Source organism: Amblyraja radiata, chromosome 26 (assembly GCF_010909765.2).
Source record: "Amblyraja radiata isolate CabotCenter1 chromosome 26, sAmbRad1.1.pri, whole genome shotgun sequence".
NCBI classification, from domain to species: domain Eukaryota; kingdom Metazoa; phylum Chordata; class Chondrichthyes; order Rajiformes; family Rajidae; genus Amblyraja; species Amblyraja radiata.
This window is the reverse complement of record NC_045981.1, coordinates 29,484,166-29,499,986: the sequence shown is the minus strand read 5'-3', so window position 1 is coordinate 29,499,986 and position 15,821 is coordinate 29,484,166. Positions and strand designations below refer to the sequence as shown.

General features: G+C 45.4%; 1 protein-coding gene across 11 annotated transcripts in view; it reads left to right on the top strand.

Moving 5' to 3' along the window:
* Positions 1 to 15,821, top strand: part of rbfox3 (RNA binding fox-1 homolog 3) — a 1,262,719-nt gene that overhangs the window by 1,220,976 nt on the left and 25,922 nt on the right. For all 11 annotated transcript variants that reach the window (XM_033044598.1, XM_033044592.1, XM_033044596.1 and 8 more), the window contains one exon: positions 11,723 to 11,790. In XM_033044598.1, coding sequence (XP_032900489.1) covers positions 11,723 to 11,790 — 68 coding nt within the window. The remainder of the gene's footprint in view (positions 1 to 11,722; positions 11,791 to 15,821) is intronic.

The window sequence follows — 15,821 nt, the reverse complement described above, 5'->3', positions numbered from 1 at the left end:
CAGAAAATCAACAATATAAGTATAAATGTGAAACCGTAGTTTTTAACTTTTTAGAGATCCAGTGCTGCCACAGAAAACCCACAGATGCTGTTATTTTAAGATTCGGGAGTACGTTGACTGTTGCATAGTGTATAGTATAACATGGTGAGTTCCTTCTGCAGCTCACCTGGTGTGTTTACAGAATGGTTTCCGGCTGGGGGCATACAGTGCAGGGATAACGATCCTTCTGACACTGTTATCACAGTTAGAAAATCGACAGCTGGTAAGACTGAATGATCTTGGCCCCATGCAGCGGGCGGCTCTGTCAGAAACGGGTAGGACCCGAGGAGTCTGTGGTCCCGCGATAAGGTTGTTCTCTCACTGGTTTATCAACTACTTTGAAGCCACAGCACAGTGGTGCAGCGGTAGAGTTGCTGCCTCACAGAGCTGGAGACCCAGGTTCGATCCTGACTATGGGTGCGGTCAGTATGGAGTTTGTACCATTTCCCTGCGACCTGCTTAGGTTTTCTCCGGGTGCTCTGGTTTCCTCACAGTTAATTGGCTTCTGTAAATTGTAAATCATTCGTAATGTGTAGATTAATGCTGGACTAATGCTGGTCGGCGCAGACACGGTGGGCCAAATGGCCAGTTTCCACACTCTATCTCTAGTCTAATGTGGTGTTAATTCGCAAGTTAATCAATTCTGGTATAGAGTTCTTTTCAACCACCTTGAAAGTATTGAATCTGATGGCATTTTTAGATAGTAGTTTGCATAAGTATTTAAATTTTATTTTGAGATTTAACATACAATTTACAAACTATTTATTGAGGCTATTTTATTCAACAGGATTCTGATATTGGTCTGGGTCTCACATTTGCTTTACCTGTGCTTGATATCACCTGATCATAAGTCGTGACTCACCATGCAGAAATCCAACTGCTCATCAACTCCCTGTACACACGCACAGACAGAGGCACACACAAAATTTGAGATGTTCTGCTGGGGAACTGTCCACCGAAGCCAACATGATGTGGCCTGACAAATCATCTATATCTACAGTGTAGAGGCATGAATACCGCAAGTCTATTAGATATTGGGTTCCACCCAAGGAGAGCCTTATGTAAGAAGGTTTACCGAGTGAGGAGTGTGTGAGTGAGTGTGTCAGCGGAAGTGTGTGCGAGTGAGTGAGTGTGTGTGTGTGTCAGTGGGTGGGTGTGACTGTGTGTGTGTGTGCGAGTGTGTGTGGGTGTTGGCGCTACAGGAGGAACACAGTGACACTGATGGTGGGGGAATCGAGATGTCAGACATGTGTGGAGGAAATGAGTGAACAGCAAGACAACAGGACAATGCTGGCTGGCAGACTGTACCCCACAATATGCCAACCACAGCCCATAGTTTGGGGGTATTCCAGGAGCAGAGGGGGGAAGGAACAACTTTAAATGTTGCACAACTCCATAATGCAAAACATATTTTTTAAGTTTGTGGCACGTTAAGTCAGTCACTGCTTCCACTGCAGCCAGTACTGATACATTACTGGTTTTCATGGAAATAGCTAGCCTGGAGCAATCCTACCGCACAATATCCCAAAGGGTTGCCATTCATATTCATGCAACGCTGAGTTCCTTCGCTACTGTCACTATTAAAGAGATGCCCACATCTCCATACTGTAAAACCCTGTGCAGAAAAACATCATATTAACAGCCGTAAACAAATTAATTAATTAAGAACAAAAGCTGTCCATTAAACTTGGTGAAGAGGTCCAAGGGCAATTGGCTGGTCATTCTATGGAGTACGTTCAATAGACAAACGCACTCAAGCTTTGAAGTAAACCCTGATGAGAAAAAGAAATATGTGTGCAAATTTGGTGTTTGCTTTAATTGAGCTTCTTACTCCTTGATTACAAGTGACTTAGGACTCAAAAGCCAAAGAACTGCTTTTGTACACAACAAGGCTTCCTTTAGCAGGTTCGCCCGTGGTCTAAAGAGCCGTACGAATGAATTTTAAACAATTACATTAGTTCGGAGGCTTAATAACTAGCCCAGAATTTTAGCTTGCAAGAATCAAAGTCACATTTCTACTATCTCTTTTGCAGTTTTTTTCAGAGTGTATCCAAGCTCTGCGTTGTATCATGTTTCCATGAATGCATCGCAATAATAGCAATGAGATTAATATGAAAAATTGGAGAGCTTCCTCCGTTGCAGGTTTTTAAACAAGCTGTGGCTAATGTCCATGACTAATGGCTTCAAACTGATTTTTATTCTGGAAGAAATATGGTCCAAATCCTGTGCTTGCCTTGGGTACAATTGTTTACAATTGTTTACAGAGCCCAATTTAATGAGAGAGCATATTCCTACAAGGTTGGTCATGGAACATAGGAGCAGGGTCAAGGGCCAAATGGTCTCATTCAAGTACTTAGATTTGTGGTTCTATGAAAATTGTGAGACCAAGTTTAGTGTGTTTTAGTTCACACATACCCACACGCACATGCACGCGCACACGCACACCCACAACCCATCTCACGCACACGCACACCCACAACCCACCACACACACGCACACCCGCAGCCCATCTCACACACACGCTCATGCACACCCGCACGCACCACACACACACCCACAAACCACCATACACACACACACCCACACGCACAGCCCATCTCACACACACACACACCCACAAACCACCACACACACACACACCCACACGCACAGCCCATCTCACGCACACGCACACCCACACGCACAGCCCATCTCACGCACACGCACACCCACAAACCACCACACACCCACACCCACAAGCCATTTCACACGCACACACACGCACACCCACAACCCACCACACACCCACACCCACAAGCCATCTCACACACACCCACAACCCACCACACACACACACACACACCCACAAGCCATCTCACACACACCCACACCCACAGCCCACCACACACACACACACACCCACAAGCCATCTCACACATACGTGCAAACATGCATGCACCCACACCCCATAGAAACATTGAAAATAGGTGCAGGGGGAGGCCATTTGGCCCTTCGAGCCAGCACCGCCATTCATTGTGATAATGGCTGATCATCCACAATCAGTAACTCGTGCCTGCCATCTCCCCATATCCCTTGATTCCGCTCACCTCTAGAGCTCTATCTAACTTCTCTTTTAAATTCACCCAATGAATTGGCCTCTACTGCCTTCTGTGGCGGAGAATCCCACAAATTCACAACTCTCTGGGTGAAAAAGTGTTTTCTTATCTCAGTTTTAAATGGCCTCCCCTTTATTCTTAGACTGTGGCCCGTGGTTCTGGACTCCCCCATCATTGGGAACATTATTTCTGCATCTAGCTTGTCCAGTCCTTTTATAATTTTATACACACACGCACATATTTCACACACATCCACAACCCTTCTCACACACAAGAACGCACATACACATAAACACAAGCACACAATCATGCACACACATAACCCAACTCACACACACATGCACACAACACAAGCATACACACATGCACACAAACACGTGCACAAACATACACATACGTACACATGCGCCCAAACACACACAAATGATGAAACGCAAACATGCACCCATGCACATGCGCACACGTCCACGCACACACGTAAACAAAAACACACATGTGCAAGAACACACATATACTCAGGCCAAGAAGTTGGTTAGGCAATGGTGAGAACTATTTACTTACAAATTGGCACACTTTCAGGTGTAAATTACTGACTACACTCCCCACAGGAGATTGCTAAGCTCCCATTGCCAAGTGTATGCACCATTTTTCACATCATTTCCAAAGTAGCAACGTATCAATTAAATTCCCCGCATTAATTTCTGGGCCAAAATCTCATTGAACAGCAGAATGTCAATATTTGCACGCTTTTTAAAGCATGTACTGTACAATCGGACCAGATTGGACATGGTACGTCCTCATTGGATGCCACCTGTAAACTATGAAAGAAAAGGCATCCACAATGCCAACAATAAGTTTGCTGAAATTTCCTGCGGACTCAAAATGTGCCTTTAGCCAAGAAAAGCACTGCTCCCACACCACCAGGCCTAGCGTACATGTGTTTGATGCGTGATGTGATAGGGTGTATGGAGAGCACTTCCGCGATTTCATCACAGGTGGGCAGGGTGGTCAAGAAGACTTGCGGCACATTGACCTTGATCAGTCAGAGTATTGAGTACAGAAGCTGGGAGGTCATGTTGCACTTGTACAATACATTGGGTGGCGCCATATTTGGAGTATTGTGTTCAGTTTTGGTCACCCTGCTATATGTAGGAAGGATGTTGTTAAAAGGTACAGAGGAGATTTACGAGGATGTTGCCAGGACTGGAGGGCCCTGAGCTATTAGGAGAGGTTGAGCAGGCTAGGACTTTATTCCTTGGAGTGCAGGAGGATGAGGGGGTGATCTTATAGAGTTGTATAAGATCATGAGAGGAATAGATAGGGTAAATACACAGTCTTTTATCCTGAGTAGGGGAATCAAAAACCAGAGGACATTGGTTTAAGCTGACATATTAGGAACTTGAAGGGCAACTTTTTTACACAAAGGGTGTTAGGTAAATGGAACAAGCTGCCGGAAGAGGTAGTTGAGGCAGGTACACAAGTATACTATCACACCATTTAAAACACATTTGGACAAGTACATGGACAGGATAGGTTTAGAGGGATATGAGCCAAATGCAGGCAGGTGGGACGTATAGTTGGGACATGTAGGTCGGAGTGGGTAATTTGGGCCGAAGGGCCTCGTTCTAAACTGCATGATTCTATTACTCTATTTCAGGGGAACTGATTTTCAGAAGTAAGTTCAGCAAAGATATGCCATTATATGGATACTGACCACATCATGTCTCCTCCAGAGATACTGCTCCTGGAGTTACTCCAGAACACTTTGTGTTCATCTGCCATCATAACATTCATTTACAGTTTGCAACAGCAGGAGTATGTGCAGAATTTAAGCACAGTTAAGCACACTTTTAAGTAACACCTATTCAGGAAGATTTTGAGATTGTTATTATGGCTCGTTCCATAAATAATGTATTCGAAGAGAAAGAAAATATTGGGCTGTTTCTGAAAGAAATTGGCAAAATCGGCTCGGGATTCAAAGAAAGTCCCGGAGCAAGTGGACTTGAAGGTGTCTTTTACAGAATGCCCAGAAACCGGGGCCTAATACTTTGCTGGGCAGATGCAGCAAGAGAAGGGACCAGAAGGACAAGTGAATCAGGAAATACTTGCTTATGCCCAAATTGTCCTGAATCTTTAGGTTGTTCCCCCGTTACATATGTCTGGTGGCCTGTGTGCAGCAGGTTTTAGATTGGGTATTTTGTTTAAGTTAATGCTTTGATTGGATTTCCTAACTCTCTCCTTTGAGTTGAGACATTTGACTTTTGAGGTACAGGCCCTTCAGCCCACCTGTGATCATTCCGTACGCTAGCACTATCCCAGGGAAAATTTATTAAACCAAAGACAACTAACCTTCAAACCTGAACGTCTTTGGAGTGTGGGAGGAAACCGGAGCATCCGGAGAAAACCCATGTGGTCACAGGGCAAACGTAAAGACAGCACAGGCGGCACAGCGGGCAGGTTTACAGCACCAGAGACCCCGGTTCGATCCTGACTGCGGATGCTGTATAGAACACAGAACAATACAGCACAGGAACAGGCCCTTCAGCCCACAATTTCTGCGCCAAAAGTGAAGCCGTTAAATCAATCTCTTCTGCCTGCACCTGATCCATATCCCCCCACAATCCCTGTATATCCATGTGCTTATCTAAAATTATCCCCCCATATCTCACTGACCTCCTCTCACCCTATCAACCCTCACGGTCCCTCAGATCCACATCAGCCGGTCTCCTCTCCATCCACAAATCCAACCTCCGCAGTTTTGGGGACAGAGCCTTCTCCAGGGCAGCTCCCAGGCTCTGGAACTCCCTCCCCCAACTGATCCGCAATTCCGTGTCCCTCACCATCTGCCAGTCCCGCCTCAAGACCCATCTCTTCACCTCTGCCTATCCTTAGTCCCATGTCCCCCTCCCTTTTCATCTGTGCTTGAATTGCCTCATATTGTGTTTTGAATTGAATTCTGTCTTTAATTTGTGTACTAGTCATGTCTCTACTATTTATTTCATTCCGCTTACATGTTTTTCCTCTACTTGCTAAATTTTTGTAAGGTGTCCTTGAGACTCTTGAAAGGCGCCCATAAATAAAATGTATTATTATTATTATCTTAAACACCACTATCATATCTGCCTTCACCACCACCCCTGGCAGCAAATTCAAAAAACCTGCCCTGCACATCGCATAGAACATAGAACAGTAAACACAGGAACATTCCCCGTCGACCACAATGCCTATGCCGAACATGATGCCTTGAAACTCTGCCCCTTTCACCATGAAGCTATGTCCTCTTTGACATTTCCATCCTGGTGAGAAGGTTCTGACTGTTTACCCTATCCATGCCTCTCATAAATGTATATACTTCTATGAGATCTCCCCTCGACCTCCAGCATGCCAGAGAAAACAATCCATGTTGCCCAACATCTCCTTATAGCTACTACCCGCCAATCCAGGCAACATTCTGGTAAATATGTAGGAAGGAACTGCAGATGCTGGTTTAAGCTGAAGATAGACACAAAAAAACTGGAGTAAGTCAGCGGCTCAGACAGCACCTCTGTCTCGACCCGAAACGTCACCTATTCTGCAGAGCGTCTGACCCGATGAGTCTGACCTGCGGAGTTACTCCAGCTTCTTGTCTCTATCTTCAGTAGTCTGGTAAACTTCCTCTGTCCCCTCTCCAAAGCCTCAACATTTCTCCTGTATTGAGCCGACTGGAACCGCACGCAATACTCCAAATAATCCACATGAGACATTAGTTGCCACTGTGGTCAACAAAAAGTTCCATCAATAGAATTGACTTAGATGGGGAACGATGGTCGGGAGATAGACCTGTCGCTGGTGCTGGGGTCTGAACCAAGATGATCAGAGTAGCAAGAGGAAATTACCATGGATTTATTGCCTGACAATGATTGTAAAGTGACAACTATTAACCTTCGAGAGGAGGGCTACTGTTTAGGAATCATTTAAGATCCTTCTGAAAGGTTTATGCGAGATTTATTTGAGGAGCTGTATAATTGAGGCTATCTTCAGCGTGATTTCTCTTACCTTTTAATTTAATTTCTGGGTTAATATTTTTTTTTAAATCCCTTCTGAATGTTAATGAGCCTAAAAGTCACATAAGGGGGAGGGAGTGGATGGCTTCGTTAGGCAGGCAGCCCTCCATGGGACTGGGCAATACCCAGTCCCATCCATTCAATAGCTGTTTAAAAAGTGAATGAGATGGCTTGATGCCAATGGCCTAGGTTGTACACCCAGTGTTTTAATTAACATTGTGCTTCACACAGAGAGGGGTTTAACAGTGTTGAGGGTTTGGATCGATCTGTCAATGCCACACTCTCTGCATCTTTTATTGAAGTCTCAGCGCCTGCCTGATTCACGTACAGCAAACTCCACTGAAATACTAAATGCTCTGACAGGTCGCCCTTGTACACTGAGCGTCAGCGTTGCCAGCCACGCGTGTCCATGCACGCACTCACTTCTGCCCTTCGCTGTCTGCGATGCCTTCCCATCCCTGGACTAGTTTTAGATTTTTCGTTTTAGAGATACAATGCAGAAACAGGCTCTTTGGACAACCGAATCCACGCCATCCGCTGGTCCGCGTACACTAGTACTATTTTGTGTACCTTCGATTTTCCAGCATCTGCAGTTCCTTCTTAATAACTTACAAACCTGTATGTCTTTGTAGTGTAGGAAGGAACCGGAGCATCTGGGGGAAACCTACGTGGTCACAGGGAGAACGTGCAAACTCTGTACAGACAGCACCCGTAGTCAGGATTGAACCCGGATCCCTGGCGCTGTAAGGCAGCAACTCTACCACTGTGCCACTTTGAGCGTTTGACCATATACTGAAAGCGGTCCTTGTGTTCAAAATAATGAGAAGTTGCTCTATCATTGGGAAAATATCTTGAACACCAATCTCGTGAGATCTGTTCATGTCCACTGATAAAAATGATGTTTTTAACATAGTACAGTGCATCACAGGAACAGGCCCTTCAGTCCACAATGTCTGTGCTGAATATGATGCCAAATCCAGCTCTTTTCAGCCTTCCCATAATCAATATCCCGCCATGCCTTGTATATCCATGTGCCTATCCAAAAGCCTTCTTAAATGCTGCTGTCATATCTACCTCCACCACTACCCTTGGCAGCGTGTTCCAGGCATTCACCATCCTCTGTGTAAAAAACTTGTCCGATACATCGCCTTTCAACTCTGCCCTTTTCACCTTAAGGTTATGACCTCAAGTCTGACATTTCCACCCTGGAAAAAAGATTCTGACTGCCTACCCTATCTACTGCTCTCTTAATTTTATATTCTTCTGTCAGGTCTCCCTCAACCTCTGGCATTCCAGAGAAAACATTCCAGAGAAAAGTCTACCCAACCTCTCTTTGTAGCTAATACCCCCTAAACCATGCATCATTCTGGTAAACCTCCTCTAGACCAGCTCCAAAGCCTCCCCCTCCTTCCTGTAATGGGACGACTGGAACTGCACGCAATACTTCAAATACAGCCTCACCAAAGTCCTATAAAACCTCCTTCAAAGTGGCATCACAGGTAGATAGGGTGGTCAAAAAGGCCTTCATCAGTCAGAGTATTGAATATAGAAGTTAGGAGATTGTTGCAGTTGTATAAGATGCTGGCGAGGCCACTTTTAGACTATTGTGTTCAGTTCTGGGCACCATCTTATAGGAAAGATGGTGTCAACCTGGAAAGGGTGCAGTGAAGATTTACGAGGATGTTGCCAGGACTCAGGGGCCTGGGTTTCAGGAGAGGGTGAGCAGACTAAGACCCTATTCCTTGGAGCACAAGACGATGAGGGGGTGATCTTCAATCATGGGAGGAATAGAGTGTGGTGGGTGTATGGAACAAGCTTCTGGAGGAGGTAGTTGAGGCAGGTACTATCGCAGTGTTTAAGAAACATTTAGACTGGTACATGGGTAGGACTGGTTTAGAGAGACATGGGCCAAATGCAGGCAGGTGGAACTAGTGTAGATGGGTAATGTTGGTCGGTATGGGGAAGTTGTGCTGAAGGGTCTGTTTCCACAATGTATGACTATGTCCTCTAACTGCATCATGAGCTTTTAGCTCTTATGCTCAATGCCCTGGCCAATGAAGGCAAGCAAACCATATCATCCTCTTTTGCACTTTTCCACTAGACCCAGGTTGTAGTTTTACCAAATGTTCCAGATAACAACTTTGAACTGTCCTAGTATCGTAAAAGTCACAACAGAAAGACAAGCGCAGCAAATAGATCCAGTTCATTGTCTTGTCAACTCTCTTTCCTTTCTCTGGTGTCGATAACATCGGTATCGTTCCATTAAGCTGGGATGGGCAACTTCTGTGATACTTCCAACTCGGCAAAACTGACAGCAATAGGATTATCGCAGTGCCACAAAACATTTAAATTGTTTTCTTCAGTCTGGTGTTAGCAATTAATGTGTTGTAGAGGGCAGAATGGATGGTTCCAGGGCACATCAATTCTCCAGAGTGTCACTTATAAACACATCCATGTGTTACTGAAGGGCTTTGCGACCACAGTTCAAACCGAGCACCAAGCAGCAGCACCCAATCCATAATACCATTATTTTCATATGAAGGATGAGAAGGCGTCTGAAAGAGCCACAAATCTAAAAGCATCTTTTGAAACGTTTCGAAAGGATAAAATTGAGCACTTCAGCATATTATTCCATCTTGTAATTTACAAAAAGATGAGATTTGTTTTAATAAATCCAAAGCATCTCCCTGAAAAACAGTGTAAGAATTAGAAAGACCCGAATAATTGACAGAGCTAATCATTCCATGATGCTAGATTTCAATGTTTACACAGATTTTAATCTACCAAAGTCAAGATAATTCACTAGAGGAAGTGCGCTGGTTTAGCATTGTACAGGCGAGGATTAACGGTGTTTGCTTTCTAAAGAGTCTGTTTGTTTAAATGGACGTTCTGTCATCTGAGAATGTGGGTAGCCAATTACCTACAGCAGTGGGTCATGTCAAGATGCCAGCGAACATGTCTCGCAGACTTCTCAACATCAATGATCACTAAAAGCTGTTCATAGTTGTACCTCATTTTTGTATATTGCACTAACTTCAATTTCAGGCGGAGTTTGTCCCAGCCTTGTGTTTAAGACGGATATAAGACAAATCCAAATAGCGATGGTCCTCTGCCTCTCCGCTTCCTCTCACTTTAAAGCTGCTCTGCCCTCCTGACCGTCTCACTGCCTGACTCTAAGGAAGGGTTTCGACCTGAAACATCAGCTTTTCCTTCTCTCCAGAGATGCTGCCTGACCCGCTGCGTTACTCCAGCATTCTGCGTCTCTGAGCGTTTCACTGCCTCTGCATTCTAGAGCAAATATCACTGACAGCAATCAGTGCCACTCCTTCACACACACAACCTAACTGAGCTCGAACAGCTCGAAGTGTTAACCAAACCGAACAAACATTCAATTCTTTAATTTTAGGTATCTAAGCTGCAAACACCCCTTCCCCATTTTCTCCCCCTCTCCCTGTGACCCACAGGGATGAGCACCCATTTCGCCCTTTCCCCATCCCCTGCCACATATATTCCTTCCTCTGGCTTCAACATTTTTGTGCCTCTTCCCAACATCTCCTTATCTCACACCTTTCATCTTTTCATCTCTGGCCTCGTCCAACCATCTGCCTATCAACCACCCACCTCACATGCATCCATCTATCTCTTACATAAATTTGTACCACTCCCACCTCTCTTCCAACCCACCACCCCACCCCTGCTCCCCTCCCCCCGCCCCCTACTACAATCAACCTGAAGAAGGGTTCCGACCCAAAATGTTGCCTATCCATGTTCTCCAGAGATGCTGCCTGGTCTACACTGAGTTACTCCAGCACTTTGTGTTTTTTTAATCTATCCTTATGTCCTTAATAATAATAATGGATGGGATTTATATAGCGCCTTTCTAGAATACTCAAGGCGCTTTACATCGCATTATTCATTCACTCCTCAGTCACACTCGGTGGTGGTAAGCTACTACTGTAGCCACAGCTGCCCTGGGGCAGACTGACGGAAGCGTGGCTGCTAATCTGCGCCTACGGCCCCTCCGACCACCACCAATCACTCACACACAGGCAAAGGTGGGTGAAGTGTCTTGCCCAAGGACACAACGACAGTATGCACTCCAAGCGGGATTCGAACCGGCTACCTTCCGGTCGCCAGCCGAACACTTAGCCCATTGTGCCATCTGTCGTCCCTTATCCCCTGATCTCACGTATTTTGTCTTTTCATCTCTGGCCTTTGTCCAGCCATCTGCCAAATGAAGAAAAGCCCTCATCTGTATCCACCTATCACTTGCTAGGCTTTGGCCCATCCCCACCCCTCTTGCAGCTTTCTCCTCCCCCGACTAAAATCAATGCAGGAGTGTCCCAACCGAAAACGTCACTTATGCATGTTCCCCAGAGATGCTGCCTGACCCACAAGGTTACTCCGTCATTTTTTTATCCAAGCTTTCTCACCCCCTCAATTAAAATCAGTCTGAAGGAGAGCCCCGACCCGATGCTGCCCGACCCGCTGAGTTACTCCAGCACGTTGTGTCTTTTTTTAACCAAGCTCTTCTTTCTGTTCCAGGGGGGCTACGCAGCAGCGTACAGATATGCCCAGCCCGCTGCTGCTGCTGCAGCTGCTTACAGCGACAGGTACGACCAGCAAACGCCGGCTCTCCGCGCAGTCTGTCGGCTCACTCCTTCTTGTTGTGGGAAGTGTCCTCTCACCTCTTACACTCATCTCAAAGCATTGTTGACAGCACCGACTCCTGCTGGCTGTGAGGGTGTCTATATGGAGTAGGACTATCTGGCCTGGACTGTATTTTAAACAGTACAGTTTACCAAGTGCATCTTAAGTTCCTGGACCCAGCCCGCTTTGCTAACCGATGTCAACAAGTAATGATGGTGAAATATTGAGCGCATCAGCAAGATTGTAAACAAATTGAGGGCTGTTGCAATGGTGTTAAAGTAACAAGGGACTGATGCAGTGTGGTGGCGCAGCGGTAGAGTTGCTGCCTCACAGAGCCAGAGACCAGGGTTCGATCCTGCCTATGGGTGCTGTCTGTATGGAGTTTGTACGTTCTCCATGTGACTGTGTGGGTTTACTACGGATCATCCAGTTCCCACAGATGTAGGTTAATTGGCCCTCTGTAAATTCCCCCTAGTGTGTGGAAAGTGGATGTAAAGGTGGAATAACATAGAACTAGTGTGTATGGATGATAGAGGGTGGGGAAAGGACCTGTTTCCACGCTGTATCTCAAAACTACACTAAACTAAAACTCAAAGCCTTTCAACCATCTACAGGGCAAGTCAAGCGTGTGATAGAATATTTTACATCTGGCTGGATGAACACAATTCCAACCCTCAAGAAACTTGACAGTGTCTAGAACAAATTGTCCATTTACATGGCAGCTCATAAAAAGCTACTCCTACCAGCACTGGTGCACTGTGTTAATAATGTGTGTCATCCACAATGTACATTTCAATCACTCACCGACCTACTCCAACAGCTCTGGCCAAATCACTTTACTCTATTTTGTCGACCAAGAACGGTCCTGTTTTATGTAGAAACAGGGTCTGCAGACCCTGGTTTACAAAAAGGAGATAATCAAATGGATGATCAATCCATCCAATGAGAGCATTACAAGAGGAATACATTTCTAAAATATGCTATTAAACTCTCAGTAATTTTCTTTCAATGTAAAGCAATGACTAAGAAAGACTTTAATCTGTATTTGTTTAACATTGTTGGTCAGAGAGAACAGAGACAATGTTCTGCGTTTAGTCAAATCCTTGTGAGTTTATCTGAATGAATAGACAATGGTCCCATTAAGGGACAGAAGTTTAGGGGTAACATGAGGGGGAACTTCTTTACTCAGAGAGTGGTGGCTGTGTGGAATGAGCTTCCAGTGAAGGTGGTGGAGGCAGGTTCGTTTTTATCATTTAAAAATAAATTGGATAGTTATATGGACGGGAAAGGAATGGAGGGTTATGGTCTGAGCGCAGGTATATGGGACTAGGGGAGAATATGTGTTCGGCACAGACTAGAAGGGTCGAGATGGCCTGTTTCCGTGCTGTAATTGTTATATTATATGGTTATATTGTTTGAATATCTCATTGAAAATACACCTCCACTGTTATTCACGACTACCCTGGCCATATGTTCCAGTGTTAGACCTGGTTGCAAACCTCTTAAAAAAAAGATGCAAGGTGCTGGAGTAACTCAGCAGGTCAGGCAACATCTATGGAGAACATGGATAGGTGATGTTTCGGGTCGGGACACTTCATACTGATTGTGGTGGGGGGGGGGGGGGAGAAGAGGTGGGAGTGGACAAAGCCTGGCAAGTGATAATGTACAACCAAAGAACTGCAGATGCTGGTTTACACAATAATACATAGTGTTGGAGTAACTCAGCAGGTTAGGCAGCATCTCGGGAGAACAGGCACAGGGTCGTCGGGACTGTTTATCAGACCGTACAGTTCTATGTTGTGTGCATTCTCACACCAGGAAGGACATGGTGGCTGGGAACAACTACCGTCAGGTCATACACCATGCAGACATGGATACCTGTTGTTCATTCACCATCACTGACCCGGCCTAATGACTCCGTGCCCATCCCCAACACAATGACTGCACCAGTTCAGGAAGCCAGCTCAGCCAGAGCAGCTTCTCCAGGGCAAACGGTGACTGGCAATAAATACTGGCCTTGCCCGCGACACTCAGATAAAACACATTTAATATGGGATTTCCACACAGGTTTATGATGTCATAGAGTATCGAACATGGAGCAGCACAGCACAAAAACAGGCCCTGGGGCCCACAATGTCTGTGCCCAACATGATGCCATATCTACCTGTGTATAATCCATATGCCTATCCAAAACCTCTCAAATGCCACAAGCGTATCTGCCTCAACCACCATCCCCGGCAGCGTGTCGCAGGCACGCACCACACCCCATGTAAAAAAAATGTCCCCACACATCTCCAGTTAGCTTTGCCCCTCTCACCTTAAAGGTTTTGGCTTCATCTCCATCTCACCAAAGTCATGAAAATTGCATCCATGAGGGTATCAGGATCAGGAAGAAGTAAGCAGTGATATTGCAGGCCTTACCAAGAGTGAAATGACTAGCTGTTTGGCAGCAAACAATCAACGTGTAGGTTTTGCGAATTTCCCTGGCATGAACCTTTTATTTCCCCGCATCCCTTAATGTACGTTACAGAACATTGTTCCTGCATGCAGTTTCACGACTGTATATGTTTGCAGGATAAAGCCACCAAACCTGCAGAAAAAAGTGTATTTCAAGTTTAGTTTAGGTTAGTTTAGAGACACAGCACAGATGCAGGCCCTTCAGCCCACTGAGTCCGTGCCGACCAGCGATCCCTACACACTAACACTATCCTACATTAGGGACAATTTACAATTTTACTGAAGCCAATTAACCTACAAACCTGTAGGTCTTTGGGATGTGGGAGAAACCAGAGTTCCCGGACTAAACACACGCCATCACAGGCAGAGCATGCAAACTCCACCCGGACAGCAACCAAGGTCAGGATAGAACCTGGGTCCTGGCGTTGTGGGGCAGAGGCTCTACCACAAATTTCAGGCCATTTATATGTTTTAGTTGACATGTGGCAATGAAAATATTACGGCTCAAAGTATAATCTTCCAATGCAACACTTATTACATAGAAACATAGAAAATAGGTGCAGGTGGAGGCCATTTGGCCCTTCGAGTCAGCACCGCCATTCATTGTGATCATGGCTGATCGTCCCCAATCAATAACCCGTGCCTGCCTTCTCCCCATAATTTTTGCCTCACTAGCCCCTAGAGCTCTATCTAACTCTCTCTTAAACCCATCCAGTGACTTGGCCTCCACTGCCCTCTGTGGCAGGGAATTCCATAAATTCACAACTCTCTGGGTGAAAAAGTTTTTTCTCTCCTCAGTCTTAAATGACCTCCCCTTTATTCTAAGACTGTGGCCCCTGGTTCTGGACTCGCCCAACATTGGGAATTTTTTTCCTGCATCTAGCTTGTCCAGTCCTTTTATAATTGTATAAGTCCTTTTATAATATTATAATATTATTGTCACATGAACTGCGGTAGTCAGAAGCTCTGCTTTGTATGCTATTACATCAAAAAGGATATACTGTGCCAACACAGGGGAAGATACAGAGTGCAGAATATAGTTTTTAGATTTAGTTTTAGTTTTAGAGATACAACATAGAAACAGGCCCTTTCGGCACACGGAGTATACACCAACCAATAATCACACGTACACTAGTTCTCTCCTACACACTAGAGACCGTTTACAGGAGCCAATCAACTTACAGGTCTGCACGTCTTTGGAAAGTGGGAGAAAACCAGAGCACTTGGAGAAAACCCCAGGTCACAGGGAGAACGTATAAACTCCATATAGACAGTGCCCGTATTCAGGATTAAACCCGGGACTGTGAGACAGCAACCTACCACTGTGCCACCCCTCAGTTCTTAGAGCAATTGTAGCGTATCAGTTCCAGAGACAAATTCCAATGTCCATGGGCCATGAACAGTGGTTGGGGTTTCCTGCAGCTTCACAGCAACTAGCAAACCCCGTCACATTCCCAAACACTCGCTAATAGAGTCATACAGTGTAAAAACAGGTCCGTCTGCCTAACTTGCCCACACTGGCCAACATGTCCCTGCT